This window comes from Pomacea canaliculata, linkage group LG4 (genome assembly GCF_003073045.1).
Source record: "Pomacea canaliculata isolate SZHN2017 linkage group LG4, ASM307304v1, whole genome shotgun sequence".
Taxonomy (NCBI): domain Eukaryota; kingdom Metazoa; phylum Mollusca; class Gastropoda; order Architaenioglossa; family Ampullariidae; genus Pomacea; species Pomacea canaliculata.
Genome location: NC_037593.1, coordinates 4,110,035 through 4,129,137, shown reverse-complemented (window position 1 = coordinate 4,129,137; position 19,103 = coordinate 4,110,035). Strand labels below are relative to the sequence as shown.

The 19,103-nt window shown below is 40.3% G+C and overlaps 2 protein-coding genes across 3 annotated transcripts; one reads left to right on the top strand and one right to left on the bottom strand.

Annotated features, from left to right (window-relative positions):
* The first annotated feature begins 850 nt into the window (after nucleotides 1-850).
* Nucleotides 851-18,841, top strand: LOC112561448 (2-methoxy-6-polyprenyl-1,4-benzoquinol methylase, mitochondrial-like). The gene is given in 11 exon segments (XM_025233955.1): nucleotides 851-872; nucleotides 1,925-2,103; nucleotides 2,105-2,209; nucleotides 2,211-2,232; nucleotides 2,352-2,458; nucleotides 2,798-2,886; nucleotides 3,341-3,399; nucleotides 3,402-3,419; nucleotides 3,422-3,450; nucleotides 4,328-4,534; nucleotides 18,344-18,841. Coding segments are annotated over 10 exon segments (825 nt in total). The 3' UTR covers nucleotides 4,523-4,534; nucleotides 18,344-18,841.
* LOC112561872 (general transcription factor II-I repeat domain-containing protein 2-like) lies at nucleotides 11,551-18,349 on the bottom strand. 2 transcript variants are annotated; one of them, XM_025234690.1, is made up of 2 exons: nucleotides 15,429-18,349; nucleotides 11,551-13,745 (listed from the first exon to the last, which is right to left on the bottom strand). In XM_025234690.1, exons 1-2 carry the CDS (start codon nucleotides 15,434-15,436, stop codon nucleotides 12,665-12,667), a joined length of 1,089 nt encoding a protein of 362 aa, XP_025090475.1. In that variant the 5' UTR covers nucleotides 15,437-18,349; the 3' UTR covers nucleotides 11,551-12,664. The 2 variants fall into 2 exon arrangements, with proteins under 2 accessions (XP_025090475.1, XP_025090476.1); XM_025234691.1 differs by lacking the exon at nucleotides 15,429-18,349 and having other exon boundaries at nucleotides 11,551-12,616; nucleotides 12,724-14,157.
* Nucleotides 18,842-19,103: the final 262 nt, after the last annotated feature.

The following is a 19,103-nucleotide window of genomic DNA, read 5'->3' as shown; positions in this document are numbered from 1 at the left end:
TGTGGAGTGTCCGTTTTGGATCTTGTGTGTCGATCCCTGAGAATTTATTTGTAGTGTTAGTTTTGGATCTTGTGTGTTGATCCCAGAGAACATATTCTTACTGGTCAACTAGGTGTCTGCGAAGTGTCAGCACTAACTCCTATTAAGAACCGGAACGTGTATGTGGTTCCCTCTAAGAGTTTTGTTCGTGGACATCGTCAAGTGTTGCCAAGACTGCTCAATTTCTGGACCAGGGAAAGGGAGGAATTTACCAGGACGCTTTATGTTTGGTTCACAGACGTTAACTTCAGGCAGTGCGGTGTGAGTAACTAAGACTTTAACGAACTATTCAAAAAACATACGTCAACTTTGATTTACAGGCCGCGGCGTGAAAGACATACAGACTTTATATATATATAGTTCGCAGTATCTTGTGTTTGTGTTTAGTGTTGACTGATATAAAAGTTTTGTTGCCCACGACGAATCTATGTGATTTGTGAATGAAAGAACACGTGTGGGGACATGCATGCATATGGCCATCACTGAGTTCGAGTGAAGTGTGACGGTGTATGAAATGTGAAGTGAACGTGTCCCTGACAATTGATGTTTTTTTAATAACATTTTATTTCTATGGCATCATAACATTGCATACCAGAGAGGTAAATTGCAGTCAGTACAATCATGTCAGCTGAACAGTAATTGCTTACTATTCAGCATAATTCCTTGAGTATACAAGTTGGACATAAGTATATAATCTCTGGACTAAATATGACAGATAAAGTCAAAAGTTTAACCCACTCCCACGACAAAAAGTAAGCCTTTCTGGGAAGGGTTCTTGAATGATGGTTTTTTTTTTTTTCAGCACACAAAGATGGCAGCAGACTGGCCACCAAGTAAGGTGACAAAACATGTGAAGGAGGGAACTTTGCCAGATAGGTATACCTGAACTCTGCATGATGTTTGCATTTTGAGTTCAAAGGGGTACTTTTATACTGTTTGTTCATTGTCATATATATATTTATAGATTGGATGTTGCATCAGCCTGGTTAATATTGTTTTGGTCAGTCTATTGATACAGTTTAAAAGTATTGTTCCTATTTATTTTTTTTCATACTATTGATCAAGTCCAACTTCAGTTTGTAATTTATGATCTTTTTAATTACTAAGTAATTATTAAAGTGTAACTTTGTTCTCATTATCAGTAATTATTCATAAAAATATTGTGATCTGTGAAAACTATATGGAAAGGTATTTATAGTGTTAAGAAATAAATTAAAAATTGACTAGACTAGATGACTATTTCTTTGCATGCACATGGGAGAGCAAATGTGTACATATGATAATGAGCTGCTTTGGTTGTGGCACTTTTGTTAGAAATTATATAGGTCCACCATGTAGTACTTTCCAAGAATTAAAAATATTAACAGCTTTGATTTGATTTATGTATATATATCTCCATCGGGGTTTGGTCATTTTCCTCGCAGCCGAGCCAAATCATTCCAGCTATCCGTTTCGTCCCAATATCAAAAATTGAAATAGTCCAGCCCAAAAGACAAATCACCAATGACACAGGTAGCTACTAACAAGAGCCATATGTTGTTTGGACAATACAGATAAGCAAGTTTTAAACAGCACTTGCGGATAAGTTTAGACAACATTTTATGAAACAAAAATGGCTGCATTTCGATGATAAGTTCATCTTTTGGACCTGGGGAGATTTTACTTTCTGGTGTTGGAATGAAATAGTCTTACCTGGGATGAAATGAATATAGCTGGGACAATTTGACAGGCTGTGGGAGAAAGGGTCCTGGGGTGAAATGACCTTGCTAATTTGAAATTAAAGAAAAAAAAACTATCAAGAAACCATGTGTGGGCAAAATCTTGTATTTTGAATGAGTTTAACTAAAAGGTATGATACATATTCTTTTATTCTTTATCAAAACAGGTGACATTGCCTTCAGGTTTCTTCAGTTTATAGAAAGTCAGTCAACCTCATCATCAGACAGTCAGCATATAAACAGTCCCTTCACAAATTCAGAGAGAGAAACAGGAACTCCAGTTAGCACAAGTTCCACTGATACAACAGATGAATCACCATCTTCTTCGTCAGATGATGAATCCAGTTCAACAGGAAAAAAATGAACGGAGAAAGGCACTAGATGAACAAGGAAGCCATGTTACTGTGTGTGACATCAACCAGCCAATGCTTGATGTAGGAAAACTGAAAGCCTTTGAGAAAAGGTTATAAAACAGGTAACAGAATGAGATTTATATATTGGGCTTTCAGTGCCGGGGTTTTTATTATTTAAGGGTTTAATATTTAGTTAACAAATATAAGTAATAACAATGACTGTGATCTTTTGATTATCAAGGTATATCATGGGTGCAAGGTAATGCAGAAAGTCTTCCTTTTCCTGATGCATCATTTGATGCATACACCATTGCCTTTGGAATTCGAAACTGTACAAATGTACAGAAGGTAACAAACATACATACAAATCTGTAAACTGAACAAAATGGTAGCATACTTTTCAGATTTCTTTAAGCATCACTGAGTAATCTTGTATAATCCAGAAAGGTCACTAATTTTATGATCTGTGTCACCAACTAATAGTCTTCACTTACAGTGAGTCCGTGTAAATTGCTGCCAAAATACATTGGATTCAGGATCTGATCCCCTTCATCCATAAAACCATTTTGTGACTTTACTATTGTTTTAATGGACCAGCTATATAATTTGCAATGTTACAAAGTAAGTGAAAATATTATCAGTCATTGATTCTATTCTGTAATATTCTGTTCAATTAATCACCTGCAGGTTCTTGATGAGGCATACAGAGTACTAAGACGAGTTGGCCGCTTTATGTGTCTTGAGTTCAGTCAGGTCACCAATCCTGTGCTTAGAAGGTAAAATAGATCTTTATGCCTAAGCCTTTTTTCACAATCATTTTTTGTTTTTCAGCTTAAAAATTGTGTAGTTTTTGGATGCTTTAAGTACTAGCGAGATGTGTATTGGAGGATAGGGGAATACACTCATGTAAACCTTATCAAATATCATAAGCTTTTTCTAAAAGTGGTTCTACAAATATTGCCTTGTTAATAAATGTAAGCCATACTGCAGGAGAACAGTGTCACTTACTGCTGGAGAACAGTATCACATCCGAATAAGGACAACAAGCATTTGTAATGAGGATGAAAAACATGGAATAAAAATTTAATCAAACATTGCATATAAATTAATTTTAAGCCATGAGAAATTTAAACTTTTAGATAATTGGTTTGCTTCTTTAAAACTTTTTTTTTTTAACGGAATAGATTTGCACTTCATTAAATGACACATGCTTGGTTATCCTTTTTTCAGTCTCTATGACTCATACTCATTTCAAGTGATTCCTGTAATGGGCCAAGTGATTGCCAATGACTGAAATCTTACCAATATCTTGTGAAAGCATTCGGCAATTCCTAAACCAGGTGTGCATATTTATTAACTTTACTTTTACTTATTTACTTCTCTAAATAAATTACAAGAAGCAGACGCTAGGCTCCATCCTTTGGGAAGATTTTTTTTTTTTGTCACTTCAACAATTTTTACATTTGTAAGAATTTCTTGTTGAGAGTTATGTAGATGTCATTTTCAAATAGCTGTTTTTATCTCTAAACTGATGAAAGCTAGATCTATAATAAGTGTGAGCAGTGGCAGAGCAAAAGATGCAAAGCTAATGTTTCACATTTGAGATAAAGAGATTGTTACATTACTTTTGGTGTATAATGGTATCTCGGCATTTGACCGCAATCAGTTCTAGAAGGCTGGTCAAGTACTATAAATTCAAAACTAAAATCTTTAATTTGAAAATTCCTTACCAATTTTATTCATTTCATTAAATCAGTTGCTTTAATTGCCTCTTTATGTTTTAGCAATGTTGATATTAACTTAATGGCTAATTCAGACATATTAGTCACTCTCACACTTGGCAATAAATTCTTAATTATTCTTCTTACTGTTTCCCTATTTCCCTCACTTTTAGGGGCTTAAAATTTCTTGGGTGTCATCATAATCGTATGGAATGCATAATATATATTTATGGATGTGTCTTCACTATTTGAAGACAATGGGCAAAGTACTCCTTTTCCTTTGTTTTGCCTCAAAGCATCATGAGTCAGTAGGGTGTCTCCAGGTTTTAGCACAATGGTCAAGTGCTGAGCAACTGGTTCAGCACCAAAACAGAAATCTTTCAAAAATAATGTTGGGGACCAAAATCTCGAGCAGGGCAGTTAGGTACCACTGTATTTTTCTTTCTCAAAAATGTTGGGTAGAAACGTAACTGGTAATGTACTGTTCTGTTTTCAGGAAGGATTTGCTGCAATGATTCGTAACAGTGGATTTTGTATGGCAACATATGAAAATCTAACATTTGGAGTGGCTGCTATCCATTCAGGTTTTAACTTTAAAATGCATTTGATTGGTGCCAGGATGAAACTACGAAAGATAATGTGTATGAGTGTGAGAGACAATAATCGTGAAGGGAGACTGAATGTTTATTAACACTATTGTTAAATTAAACTCATGTTAGTGGCTTAGAAACTTTACTTGGTATGTAAAATATGCAAAATCTCTGTCAACTGATTCAAAATGTTGCTCATGAATATTTCCAAACAAGGGAGATAAGACAGCATGTTGGGTTAGATCATAGCAGCAAGTTTCGCACGTCGCCTTCTTGCACGCTTTCCACTTCCAAAATATATTTTCCGTTTGTGTCACATGCAACAGGCCCCGCGTAAGACAGATCACGTCGGGGTCACCAAATATTTCACATGCAACTGAACTTGTTCGCCTCTACACGCTATCACACATCCAGTGGTGACATTCGCGCATTCTTTCCACAAAGACACACTAACTCTGCCTTTACACAGGCCCTGTCTAAATTTTAATAACTCTAATATTCAACTCACTATACGTATACAAGACTATGAACCCGGAATAGCCCCTTAATATACAAACTGTTCTTCCAAAACAAAACAAAAAAAAAGTTCCACTCACTATTCGAAAAATGTCACAGAGTCTTTCACTTTCACACACGCGAAGAATAACTTTCAATCTCTCTAAAGTTCCTTTTAAGTAGACGCAAGTCTCTCCTTCTGTTAACAAAATAGTTCAACTTACTGTCTGAGAAGGTGGCAGACGTCACTGGCGAATACACAACTATTTTTTCCTTTGGTAAACGTCCTCACTTACTTCTCCTCGTGTAGCTTACTCTTTCCAGTCCTGTCATCTGCCACTTGATGTAGGATACTCTCTCTCTCGATCCTCAGCGTTAGGAATGTTCCTCCTGCGAACAACTACCCTCACACAACACTGGACGTATCTCCATGAAAAATAACACACATGCTGGTAGACGATACCAGGCTCCCAGGCCCTCCGGTCGTTAGAGATCCGTTTCGGCGGGTCCTCCTTACTCGTCCCTCTACATAATCTCCTTTCCTTGGCAAGGAACTCCAAGCACCAATTCCTAGGTTGGTACTCACACATGTACCCGTATCACCCGTCTTGGCGGCTGCTTTCGGAATCTCTCCTTATCGATAATTCCTCTTTCTGGCACTTCCTCCTCGCCGGTAATTCCTGAAACGCTTATATTCTTTTAAATATTCATATGGGGCTAATTAATATCTCAACAACCACATATTATTACATCACATGGAGGTAGACAAAGATATTAAAACATCACTTTACATACCTTGTCTAGGCAAGGAATTATACTGATTCCGCACTCTCTTTATCTCAAATTACATTCGCCTGTCTTAGTTGACAATGCGGGAATGCCCGACTCAATACTTTTCTCAAACCCTACCGATTTGGTGAACATTTCACTCACACATGCATGCTTTTTCTGACATTCTTCCTTTCCACGTATTCTGGCTCAAACACGGGTAGGGGCGATAATCCTAACCCTTCCAGAACATTCATTATGTCACTGACGGCACTGGCACTGACACACGCTCTCAAAAAAAAAAAAACAAAAAAAAAAACCACCAAACACAGGAGGCACGGACTGGTCCGTGACAGTTTGGTGTTCAATGTCGTTGCTAATTTTGAAAAAGTAGTTGCGGCTGCCGTTAAACACCGCTAAGCCAATGAGGAAACACGAAACATTTTAGAAACAATTTTACCAAAAAACATTTTAAAATGAAACATGATTAAAACATGATTAAAGTGTTAGAAAATAAACCATTTAAAACAAAAATGTTAAATAAATGTTCCTGATCCTCTATAACTATGTTGATTCTCTCAATCAACTTCAACGCTGTAATGGCTGGTCGACCTAGCAATGGTTCTTCGAGTGTTTTTACGACATACACATCTTGCAGTGTAGAGACATTCTTGTATGTCGCTCTCATTTCGACGACACCCACAGGTCTCCAAAACCAAATTACAAAATTAGAGCAGTCTTCAAAACAGTCTTCAACGTGAAAAAGTGGACAGGCCGTTCACTCCAGGAGTTGTGTGACAGGGCACGAGACAGGCACCAATGGCGTGGTTTCGTTAGAAGACAGCGTTTCATAGTTTCGCCAACGACAGGTAAGGGCAGGTCCTAGCAGTCCTAAAGATACTATGACAGCTTGTCTCGGTCAAGAGTGTATCTCACTGACTAGGTACTATTGAACATGAATGTTTTTTTTGAATGGGCATGAATCGCAAAACATTTCTAATTCATAATTGTTGACGAATCTTGTAGACACCAAACCATAATTTTCGCATTGGCCACAGACTGTAGAACTAAGGATTTCATTTATGTCATTAATACCCATTTGTATAATATTCTTCCTCATGGGTCCTTTTCCTTTTCTTGTTGGGATAATTTTTTCCCCGTTTCTCCGCTCGTCGATGGTTTGTCGAAGAGTACGTTGATAGTCATAGCACGTGACGAGGCTAAGCCAATGAGGAAACAAGAAATATTTTAGAAACAATTTTACCAGAAAACATTTTAAAATGAAACATGTTTAAAACGTTTAAAGTGTTAGAAAATAAACCATTTAAACAAAAATGTTAAATAAATGGGCTTTACCAATCCGACAAGCATGTATAACACACACACACACATTGAAATGCACACATGAAGTCCCCGCCCCCAATCCACACACGCACGCAACTATAATAGAGAAAACTATAATAATAAATCTAATATATATATAATAAATATTAACTATAATAATACCCTGTCCTGGTAAACTTTCCTCTGAGTCACTGGCTGTATCGTTCTCTTGCTTCTTGCGGTCCCATCGCGCCCGTGGAGCGTGTTGCGCACGTCGCCGTCTTCCTCTTTTCCCTCCGAAGTATGACTGGTATGACTTCGTTTTATTGTTAATCGTCGTTGCCAAATGCGTAACGGTAGCTGCGGCTTCAGTCAACATTTGCTGAAATATCCAGGGGATATTAGGGTTAGGTGTATCTTATCAACTAGTTATTATTGAAAATGAATGTTTTTCTGAAGGTGCACGAGTCACACCACATTTCTATTTCCGTATCAGAATTCTGGCTGAATCTTGATGACAAACCATTATTGTCACATTCAGCACAGGTTGTGGTGCGTTTTCGCGTTTGTCGTTTCCTGCTCATTTTCACTGAACTACATGTATCTCAACGGTACGTTGATAGTCATATCACGTGACGAGGCTAAGCCAATGAGGAAACAAGAAACATTTTAGAAACAATTTTACCAAAAAACATTTTAAAATGAAACATGTTTAAAACATGCTTAGAAAATAAACCATTTAAAACAAAAATGTTAAATAAATGTTTTATAAACATGTAAAAGTTAACGTCTATCACTGCGCGTCATAAGCCCGCTGATGTCGATTTTTTTTTTTAAACACCTCAAAATTTTAGTCGCGAACCTTGGCGGCGTAGATACTGACAATCCTCACAAAAAACTTTTTAAAGACTTTTTATATATTTTCTTATCACTAGGTTTAATATTTTAAAATCATTTGCAGTTTATAAAACACCTATGCTATATACGTAACTAAATATTTCCTATTCTTGAATTTCCTATTCAAGTCTATGTGCGTCTACCTCATATGACCCGTTGGGCAGAGACTTGATGATTGTCCCTGGTGTCTGGGTTGGCTTCACCCAAACCGGCTGACCTGGTTCCAACTCAGCGGCTGATCTGGCACGGTGTGCTCTGTCGAAGTTCTGTTTATGTTTCAACTTCTGCATCTCGTCTTTCTTATGAAAATCCTTCCTTTTTTTCCTTTTCTTGTTTCTCGGAAAACTGAGATGGTATTGTGGGGACCATGGTGCGTAGTCTTCTCCCGAACAACAGTTCTGCTGGACTGAGACCTTTCTGAAGTGACGTAGCGCGATATGTGAGAATCGCTAAATAAGGATCATCTGCCTTCTTCAGGATTGATTTCACGGTTTGAACGGCGCGTTCGGCTTCGCCATTCGCTTGTGGGTAGTACGGGCTGCTTGTTGTGTGAGTGAACTCGTACTGTTGAGCGAACGTTTGGAACTGCTTGCTGGAGAACTGCGGGCCGTTGTCTGAGATGACGATTTGTGGAATTCCATGGCGGGAAAAAATGCTCTTAACATGGTTGGTGACTGTTTCCGCCGAAGTATTCTTCAGGTATGCCAACTCAATATAACGTGAATAATAGTCCACCACTAGTAAGTACTGTTCTTTTTTCAGTTCAAAGATGTCCATGCCAACTTTCTGCCAAGAGAATGCTGGTGTGACAGAGGGAATGAGTGGCTCAGGGGGGATTGGCCTCTCTTTGATGCAAATTGTGCACTTCTGTACCATGGACTCTATCTGCTGAGAAAGCTTTGGCCACCAAACGCTCTCTCTGGCCAAGGCACGACATTTTACGATGCCTTGATGTCCAATGTGAAGTCTGTGGAGAATGTCTGTTCTCAGTACTTCAGGAATGATCAGTCTTGATCTGTAGAGAAGAAGTCCATCATGTTCCGTGACTTCTGAACGTACTGTCCAAAACGCTTTCAGTTCTTCCTGCTCTGGACTAGAACGTGGCCATCCATTGTGGAGATAATACAGCACTGTCTTACAAACAGTATCTCTTGCAGTCTCGTTCTTGATTTCTTCGATGCGTTTTTCACTGGCTGGCATGCTCTGAATCACTTGCTTGATGAAGATCTCTTCTTCTTCACTTTCTCTCATCTTTCGGAGTGTTTCTTGCTGGGGCTCGTGAGAGTGTGTCAGCAGTCACGAGATTCTTGCCTCTTGTGTAGACAATGTTGTACTTGAACCTCATCAGGCGCATCCGGAATCTCTGAATTCTCGGAGGTAGATCTTCAAGGTTCTTTGTTTTCAGTAGAGCCAATAATGGCTTGTGGTCAGTTTTGATTGTCAGATCACGAAGTCCTGTGATGTAGTCACAGAACTTTTCACACGCCCAAGTCACTGCGAGTGCTTCACGCTCAACTTGCGCGTACCTGCGCTCGGTTTCCATCATACTTCTTGATGCGTAGAAAACTGGCTTGAGGTGACCATCTGACTGTTTCTGAAGTAATACTGCGCCGAGACCGAAAGATGAAGCATCTGTTGAGACAACGGTTGTTTTGTCAGTACCATAGTGTGCCAACACTGGAGCTTCAGTCAGCTGTTTCTTAATTCTCTCAAACGAGGTTTCTTGAGCAGTGTCCCAACACCACTCGATGTTTTTCTTGAGCAGGTCACGTAGCGGTTTGCTGTCGTTTGCGAGGTTAGGGCCTGCAAACTTCGCAACGTGGTTAACCATTCCTAACAATCTTTCTGAGATCAGAAATGTCTCTCTGGCTTTGGGAAAATTCTTCACAGCAGACAGTTTCTCTGGGTCGATGGCGATCCCGTCTTTCGAGATGATGTGCCCGAGAAAGGATATCTTCTCTTTGGCAAACTGGCACTTCTCATCGTTCAGGGTAATGGCCGCTTCTTGAAGCGTCGACATCACTTTCTTCAAGTAACGATCATGTTCTTGCTTGTTCTTACCGAAAATGAGCAGGTCGTCAATGTCACAAATGACATTTTCATTGTTCGCAAGAAGTTGAGACATTCGTCGTTGAAATACTTCTGGCCCTGAACTTATCCCGAAGGGTAAGCGTGTATAACAGTACCTTCCAAAAGGTGTAATGAAGGTTGTTAACTCCTGACTTCCTTCATCCAGTGGAAGTTGATGGAAGCCCTTTTTGCAATCAAGCTTTGTGAACATTGTTGCTCCTGACAGCTGGGCTAACAGTTCATCTGTTGACGGCAACGGGTAGTTCTCTCTGCGAACTGCCTCGTTTAGTTTGCTCAGATCGACGCAGATTCTGACTCTCTCGTCGCTCTTGGGCACCACTACTATTGGGGCGCACCAATCACTGGGCTTGGTGACTGTGCGAATCATTCCCTGTTCTTCAAGTTGATCCTATTCTGTCTTGACTTTCTGTTTCAAGGGCAAAGCTAAGCGCCTTGGAGCTGCTACTGCATATGGGACAGCTTGTTCTTTCAGACGAATCTTGTAAGGATCTTGTAGACTTCCTAGTCCTCTGAAAAGTTTTGGGAATTCTTCCTTGTACTGCTTTTCCTGATCCTCTATAACAGACCTGGGCAAACGCCGGCCCGCGGGCCGGATCCGGCCCGCCTCCTGTCTCTGACCGGCCCGCCCGCTGGCCGCCCACCAGTAAATATACTATATATACAGTATTGGGTAAAACTGAGTTAACTATATTAGTCCGGCCCTCTAGAACCATCCCAGTTTCTCATCCGGCCCCTTGGGAAAATTAATTGCCCACCCCTGCTCTATAACTATGTTGATTCTCTCAATCAACTTCAACGCTGTAATGGCTGGTCGACCTAGCAATGGTTCTTCAAGTGTTTTTACGACATACACATCTTGCAGTGTAGAGACATTCTTGTATGTCAGTTTTGCCTTGAACATGCCTTCCACAGCTATCTCAACATGACCTGGACCATACAGTTTCTTGCGCACTTTCTGCAATGGTCGCTTGGCTGCTGGAACTGCGGTCTGAGGTACGACGGTAACATCAGCTCCGGTGTCAAGCTTAAACACATTATCTGCGTCTTCCATCAGGAGACTGACTTTCCAAGGATCTGTTGTCAAACTGCCCACAATCATACCCATGTAAGCTTCTTCTTCCTCTTCGACTGCGTGAATCTTAGAAGAACCTGAAGTCAGAAGAGCGACAGACTGCAGCGTAGTGACCAATCTTGGAACATTTTCTGCATTTAGCGTTCTTTGCAGGACAACCATCTCTGTTGTGGGAACCTTTTCCGCATCGAGAGCATGGCTTAGTCTCTGGTTTTCCCCGAAGGCCTGGCTTCATACCGCAAGGAACTTTTCGCTGACCTTTCTGAATCTTGTTGATGGTTTTCTCAACTGTACTCCCGCTGTTGCTTACCAACATCGAGTGTGCTTGAGTCTTGGAAGTCTCATGAGCTCTGCAAATTTCTATTGCTTCTGGAAGCTTGAGTGTTTTCTTCTGCAACAATTTTTCACGCAAATTGTCATCTTGAACACCGATCACAAGTCTGTCAACATCCTTGAAATCACATGATTTTGCTTACTTGCGTAAAGCTGTGACGTAAGTATCAACTGACTCATCCTTGTTTTGGTTTCGGCTATGAAACTTGTAGCTCTCATACACCTCATGTGTGCTACCCAAACAAAAGTCGCTGAACTTGTCGATGACAGTCTGGATATCTTTGTTGTTCTCCCCTTCTGCTAAGGATAATCCTTTGTAGATTTCTTGTGCGTCCTCACCAATGCAAGCTAATAGAACTGCACTACGATAAGCTGAATCTTTTTATCAAGGCGCGTAGCTACCTCATAGTTCTGCCACCGACGAAGAAATTTTTTCCAATTTACTTCAATGTTAGAAGACAAATCCAGCTTTGAGGGAACCGGAACGTTTGCAGTGAAGTGTTTTCTCTGGTGTGTCTCTGTCATGTTGCTGGCGTCCACAAAAAAAAACAAAAAACGAAGTAACCAACGTTCTTGAAGTGGCGTACACGAATGTTTGTACTAAGCACCGCAAGTCAAAACTTATGTAGAGTACACAAAACTTTGAATCATCCAACTGCACACTATTAAAGACATGCTGCGAGAAATGTCACATTGCGAACTGGAACGTACTGCGCAATATTTCGAAATGGGAAAAAACTTGCCCACCTGAAAGTTTCTGGAGAAATCACATAGCTAGCACTTTGCTGCTCACTTCTGACACCATGTGGTGTTATTGGTTTGTAGGTATTATGAGAGGTGGCATTCAATAAACTCTCCAGTCAGACCACGCACAAGAGACATCTTGTAGGCTCCCGCCCAAGTATATTTAACCCAAAACGGAACTAAACCTTTAACGGATTTTTACATTTTCGGAATAAGGCCAACACTTGCCCACAAAGTCAGCTTGCATCTGAATGATTTGATGCGGTCAAACATCACGGCAATCAGCTGCTTTGAGCCCTGTAGTTGTGAATTAAGTGTATTGAGATGTTGCGTGATGTCAGTAAGAAAAGCAAGATCCGACAAAAACATTGGGTCACTGAGCTGAGGTATGTCTCTGTCTTTCATTGCCATGAACAATGTTATTTCCCGTCTCAGTTCAAAAAATCTCTGCAGCACTTTTCCACGACTCAACCATCTGACTTCCGTATAATACAGCAACTCTCCGTATTCCGTTTCTAAATCAGCTAGAAAGGACACAAACTGTCTGTGGTTGAGACCCCGTGCACGTATGAAGTTCACCGTCTTCACGACAACATCCATCACGTTCTTCATTTGTAGACTTTTGGCACAGAGTGCTTCTTGGTGCAGAATGCAGTGTATGGCTGCAAAAGGTCCCGCCAAGCTGAGCTGATTCCGTTTCTCTACCATTAATCCAAACAACACCAACCTTCTCTGAACACATTGCTGGTGCACCGTCCGTAGCCATTGAAACAAGTTTTTCCCACGGTAGCCCACACCTGTCAATACAAGCTTCCAGTTCTTGAAACACATCACGTCCAGTCGTCGTTCCTTTCATGGGTAGTAAGTCCAATAGCTCTTCAACAATGTTCAAGTTTTCGTCGACCCCACGAATGAAAACGGCACAGTATGCGGTGTGTGTTACACCAGTAGACTCGTCCAGTGCAATGGAATATGTTACAAAGTCTTTTGCAGCGGCAGTCAGTTGCTGTTGAACATTTGTCGCTGACTCTGTGATCCTGCTTGCAAATGTGTTCGCAGACAAACTTATGCCTTCGAAGAGCTTCTTTTTCTCGGGGCAGATAATTTCACACGACTGTAGCATACACTCTTTTACAAACTGGCCTTCAGTGAATGGTCGCGAAGCCTTTGCTATCATCTCGCTAACAACAAAGCTTGCCTTCACAGAATCTTCGCTTGCTGTGTTGATGCGTGCAAAAAAGTTTCTTTGTTTGCTGAAAGATGCTTTCAAGTGATGGACTTTCCTCGCCAGTTTGCCGGACAGTCCAGCATACTGTTCTCGATGCAATGTTTCATAATGTCTACGTATGTTGTATTCCTTGGGCACAGAGATGCACTGCAAGCAAATCATACAGCTGAGTTTCTCGCCCACTTGTGTGACAAAATATAAATTTTCCCACTTCTCCTGGAACACCCTGTTTTCATCCGCAATTTTTCGCTTTTTGGACGACGATGACATTTTTAGGGCTACTACACTACTACAGTAAAGTTGAGTAAACAATGAACTCTCCTCCGCAACTGACAAACCTGATGACAAAGCAGAAACAAGAATATTATATGTATCTTTAACTCTTTCTTTACGCTTCGCACTAGGTGTCATCACGTGACCCTCGCCTGAACGCGCTTAGCACCTTATGGTGCGAAGCACTTTTTAAATTTTGTTACTCTTAACTATCATTTTTTAGAAGTAAAACTTAATAAATAAGATAGCTTATTCATTTCTGAACACAACTGTGTTTCTTAAAATACGTAGGAGGTACGTTTAAACAGGAATTCTTTGCATTTTCCCACGATACCTCTCGTCCTGTTTGGAAAATGGCTAGCAAATGCCTGGGAGTGAAATTTCGATTTACACAATACAGGTAGTCCTCGACTTTCGACGGGGATCCGTTCTCAACGCGGCGTCGTAAACCGAATTTCGACGTAAGTCGGATCATACGTTCATACAGTACTGTACCATCATAATAACAGTACAGTACTGCAAACACTTAGCCTATCCAAACACCTATCCTAACACAGTACCCTACATAATTATCAATAAACATAAGTACAGTAAAATATTGTAGTACAGTACGTTTAATACTGAAATACTGTACTGTAAGTGCTGTAACAGTAATAAACAGTGTTAGGTTAGGCAGACGTTTCCAAAACAAGCCTGTCTCATCCACGGTGAACACTTGTTGAGCACAGTAACCACCCTCCTCAATTATCTTAGCCAATGCATTAGGAAACTCAGTTGCTGCTTTCTCATCAGCACTAGCATCTTCACCTTGCACTTTAATGTTATGGAAATTGGCACGATCCTTAAACCTCATAAACCAACCCCTATACTCGCCACAAATTCTTCACTTTCACTTCCTTCCCCCTTTTCTCTTTTCAACGCCTCAAACAGTCGCCTAGCCTTCTCCTGAATAACCATAAAACTCACAGGGATACGGCGTTGACTTTGGTCTTCCAACCAAAAGCGCCAATAATCTTTCCATCTCAATAATCAGCCCATTACGTTGCTTTGTTATCACTGTCGCTGTAAGTGGGAATGAGTGTCGTAACCACGAAACGACGTAACTCGAGACCGTCGTAACCCGAGGACTACCTGTATATACAGACATAAAGTACCAAACAAACATATGTTTTATTAGAATATCTTCTTCTTCTTCTTTCCTATACGCCCCCAGTGGACAAGGGCCGCAACCACACCCCGCCATCGGACCCGGTCCTGGGCGTCTCTTTCCAGTTGGCACCATGTCATGCCAGCTGTCTCTGCCTCTCTGTGGACAGATCTCCTCCACGTCTGTCTGGGTCTCCCAACCTTGCGCCATCCCTGTGGGTTCCAGCCCAGAGCCTTTCGCGTTAAATTGCCGACTGGCTTTCGTAGAGTGTGGCCAATCCAGCCCCACTTCCGCTTCTTGATGTCTTGGCTGGCAGGGTTTTGGTTGGCTCTCTCCCACAGGTCCGCATTGGAGATCTTCTCAGGCCATCGGATATTAAAGATGCGGCGCAGACACTTGTTGATGAATGTCTGTATCTTGTTGGTGATGGCATTTGTCACCCGCCATTATTAGAATATACATTACAATTTAAATATTACTTACTATTTTCTTCTCTTTGCGGTTGTTGAAGTATATATCCATGTCAAAGTGAGTGACCGCCAACGATATGGTTATTCAAAATGGCGCTTCACCAATGTTTACATTTTTTTCTTTGTCACAAGACGGAAACTGCCAGTTGAAGGGAGGGAATAATGGTGGAACATTTCCTGAACGTTTTAGTAGTTCCCTCCCTTGTGTTATTTTCATTTCGCTTGTGAACGGGGGTAATTTTCACCGCGGGACTTAATCACCAAGCACAACATACATATACACCGCGGACGTGGCCGCGGGCCGCACAAAAATGTTTTTGTTTAAAAAATTCAAAATTGAAAATTCATGTGGGCCGCGTTTTGAGACCCCTGGGTTAGATCATAGCAGCAAGTTTCGCACGTCGCCTTCTTGCACGCTTTCTACCTCCAAAATATTTTTTCCGTTTGGTGTTCAATGTCGTTGCTAATTTTGAAAAAGTAGTTGCGGCTGCCGTTAAACACCGCTAAGCCAATGAGGAAACACGAAACATTTTACAAACAATTTTACCAAAAAGCAATTTAAAATGAAACATGATTAAAACATGATTAAAGTGTTAGAAATAAACCATTTAAAACAAAAATGTTAAATAAATGGGCTTTACCAATCCGACAAGCATGTATAACACACACACACATTGAAATGCACACATGAAGTCCCCGCCCCCAATCCACACACACACGCACGCAACTATAATAGAGAAAACTATAATAATAAATATAATAAATATTAACTATAATAATACCCTGTCCTGGTAAACTTTCCTCTGAGTCACTGGCTGTATCGTTCTCTTGCTTCTTGCGGTCCCATCGCGCCCGTGGAGCGTGTTTCGCACGTCGCTTTTTACCTCTTTTCCCTCCGAAGTATGACTTCGTTTTATTGTTAATCGTCGTTGCCAAATGCGTAACGGTACCTGCGGCTGAAGTTAAAATTTTCTGAAATATCCAGGGGATATTAGGGTTAGGTGTATCTTATCAACTAGGTACTATTGAAAATGAATGTTTTTCTGAAGGTGCACGAGTCACACCACATTTCTATTTCCGTATCAGAATTCTGGCTGAATCTTGATGACAAACCATTATTGTCACATTCAGCACAGGTTGTGGTGCGTTTTCGCGTTTGTCGTTTCCTGCTCATTTTCACTGAACTACATGTATCTCAACGGTACGTTGATAGTCATATCACGTGACGAGGCTAAGCCAATGAGGAAACAAGAAACATTTTACAAACAATTTTACCAAAAAACATTTTAAAATGAAACATGTTTAAAACATGTTTAAAGTGTTAGAAAATAAACCATTTAAAACAAAATTGTTAAATAAATGGGCTTAACCAATCCGACAAGCATGTATAACACACACACACACACACATATTGAAATGCACACATGAAGTCCCCGCCCCCAATCCACACACACACGCACGCAACTATAATAGAGAAAACTATAATAATAAATATAATAAATATTAACTATAATAATACCCTGTCCTGGTAAACTTTCCTCTGAGTCACTGGCTGTATCGTTCTCTTGCTTCTTGCGGTCCCATCGCGCCCGTGGAGCGTGTTTCGCACGTCGCTTTTTACCTCTTTTCCCTCCGAAGTATGACTTCGTTTTATTGTTAATCGTCGTTGCCAAATGCGTAACGGTACCTGCGGCTGAAGTTAAAATTTTCTGAAATATCCAGGGGATATTAGGGTTAGGTGTATCTTATCAACTAGTTATTATTGATAATGAATGTTTCTCTGAAGCTGCACGAGTCACACCACATTTCTATTTCCGTATCAGAATTCTGGCTGAATCTTGATGACAACAAACCATTATTGTCACATTCAGCACAGGTTGTATAACTGAGGATATTATTGATGTCGTTAATCCCCATTTGTAAAAGCTTCCTTTTCATTGGTCCCTTTCCTTTACTTTTTGTGATAATTTTTTTTTGTTTCCCCAGTTCTCCGCAGGTCGATGGCTTAACGAGTTTGGTGACGCCGCTGCAGTTGCGCTTCTTTTGATGTGGACGTTGCCTTTTGTCTTGTCCTCGTGGTAAACTTCTTTCTTCTGAGTCGTTCTCTTGGTTCTGGCTGCTCCATTTTGCACGTGCAGTGTGTTGAGCACGTCGCCGTCTTCCTCTTTTCCCTCCTCCGAAGTATAACTTCGTTTTATTGTTAATCGTCGTTGCCAAATGTGTAACGGTAGCTGCGGCTGCAGTCAACATTTGCTGAATTCTGCCAGGTCTTTTCTGCTTCACCTCTTTTAGTTTAACTTGCTGCTCAAGTTTTTTAATCCTTGACTTTAGCGCTTGAATATCTGTAGGCTCATATATCTTTCGAGCCTGAGGTCGCTTTCCTGTGGTGCGTTTTCGCGTTTGTCTTTTCCTGCTCATTTTCACTGAACTACATGTATCTCAACGGTACGTTGATAGTCATATCACGTGACGAGGCTAAGCCAATGAGGAAACAAGAAACATTTTAGAAACATTTTTACCAAAAAACATTTTAAAATGAAACATGTTTAAAACATGTTTAAAGTGTTAGAAAATAAACCATTTAAAACAAAAATGTTAAATAAATGTTTTATAAACATGTAAAAGTTAACGTCTATCACTGCGCGTCATAAGCCCGCTGATGTCGATTTTTTTTTTTAAAACACCTCAAAATTTTAGTCGCGTATCTTGGCGGCGTAGATACTGACAATCCTCACAAAAAACTTTTTAAAGACTTTTTTTTATTGATTTTCTTATCACTAGGTTTAATATTTTAAAATCATTTGCAGTTAATAAAACATGTTTGCTACGTAACTAAATATTTCCTATTCTTGTTGATGCGTGTACTCCCATGATTCCACGCGGCGCGAAATTTTCTCTGCTGCTTGCCGCACGTGTGCTGTGCGAAAAACATTGGGTTGTAAAACGCTTATATCAGTGTTCTAGTACAACACAGATTTAATGTATGCTTATTAGGTGTGATTTGTCGAACAAAGTTTTCTTTTTCAATAGTGCGCTCGTACATAATCTAATACGTTAAGGCACTATTAACACTATTGTTAAATAAAACTCATGTTAGTGGCTTAGAAACTTTACTTGGTATGTAAAATATGTAAAATCTCTGTCAACTGATTCAAAATGTTGCTCATGAATATTTCCAAACAAGGGAGATAAGACAGCATGTTGGATTGATCATGGAAGTTCTTTTACATTGTTTATATTATTTCATTTTTTACATTATGTAGAAGAGATTCGCTTATTCTCATGTCCACAGTTCATTAGCATCCATCAAAGCCACATTTTATGAGGTTTTCTCACTTTTAAAGAGGGCGGTCTGGTGGTGCAACAATTAGTGCGCGTCACCAGTACAGTGAGGGTTGGCTGTCCTGGGTCCAGTTCTCGTCTCAGGCACACTGTTCTTTCTCTGCAGGCGGCATCTGTTTACAGGGCTAGCTGCCTTGGCCTGAATATGGCCTTTGCTGCTGCTCGGCATAAAACACCAATTCCACCCCCACTCCCCTTTTAAAGTTCCTACCAAAGTACTTTAATCACAATAGTTCATTTATATATTGCGCCTGAGTTGGCTGTCCAGAGCTTTAACGTCTCTGGTGTATGGTAATCTTATTGCCTAGAAGAGTGTCACGACACCGCCGGTGCCTCTCGTCTTTCACTCTCTCCAGCTCACCAGCGGGTCGGACAATTGCGCGTTCTTTCGCTCAAATTAAAGAATGATTCGCCTGTACGAGTCTGTCTGTTTACTGATCAAAATTTAAAAAAAAAAAATCCTAACTATAAAAACAAAACGGTCTCTAACACAATAGTT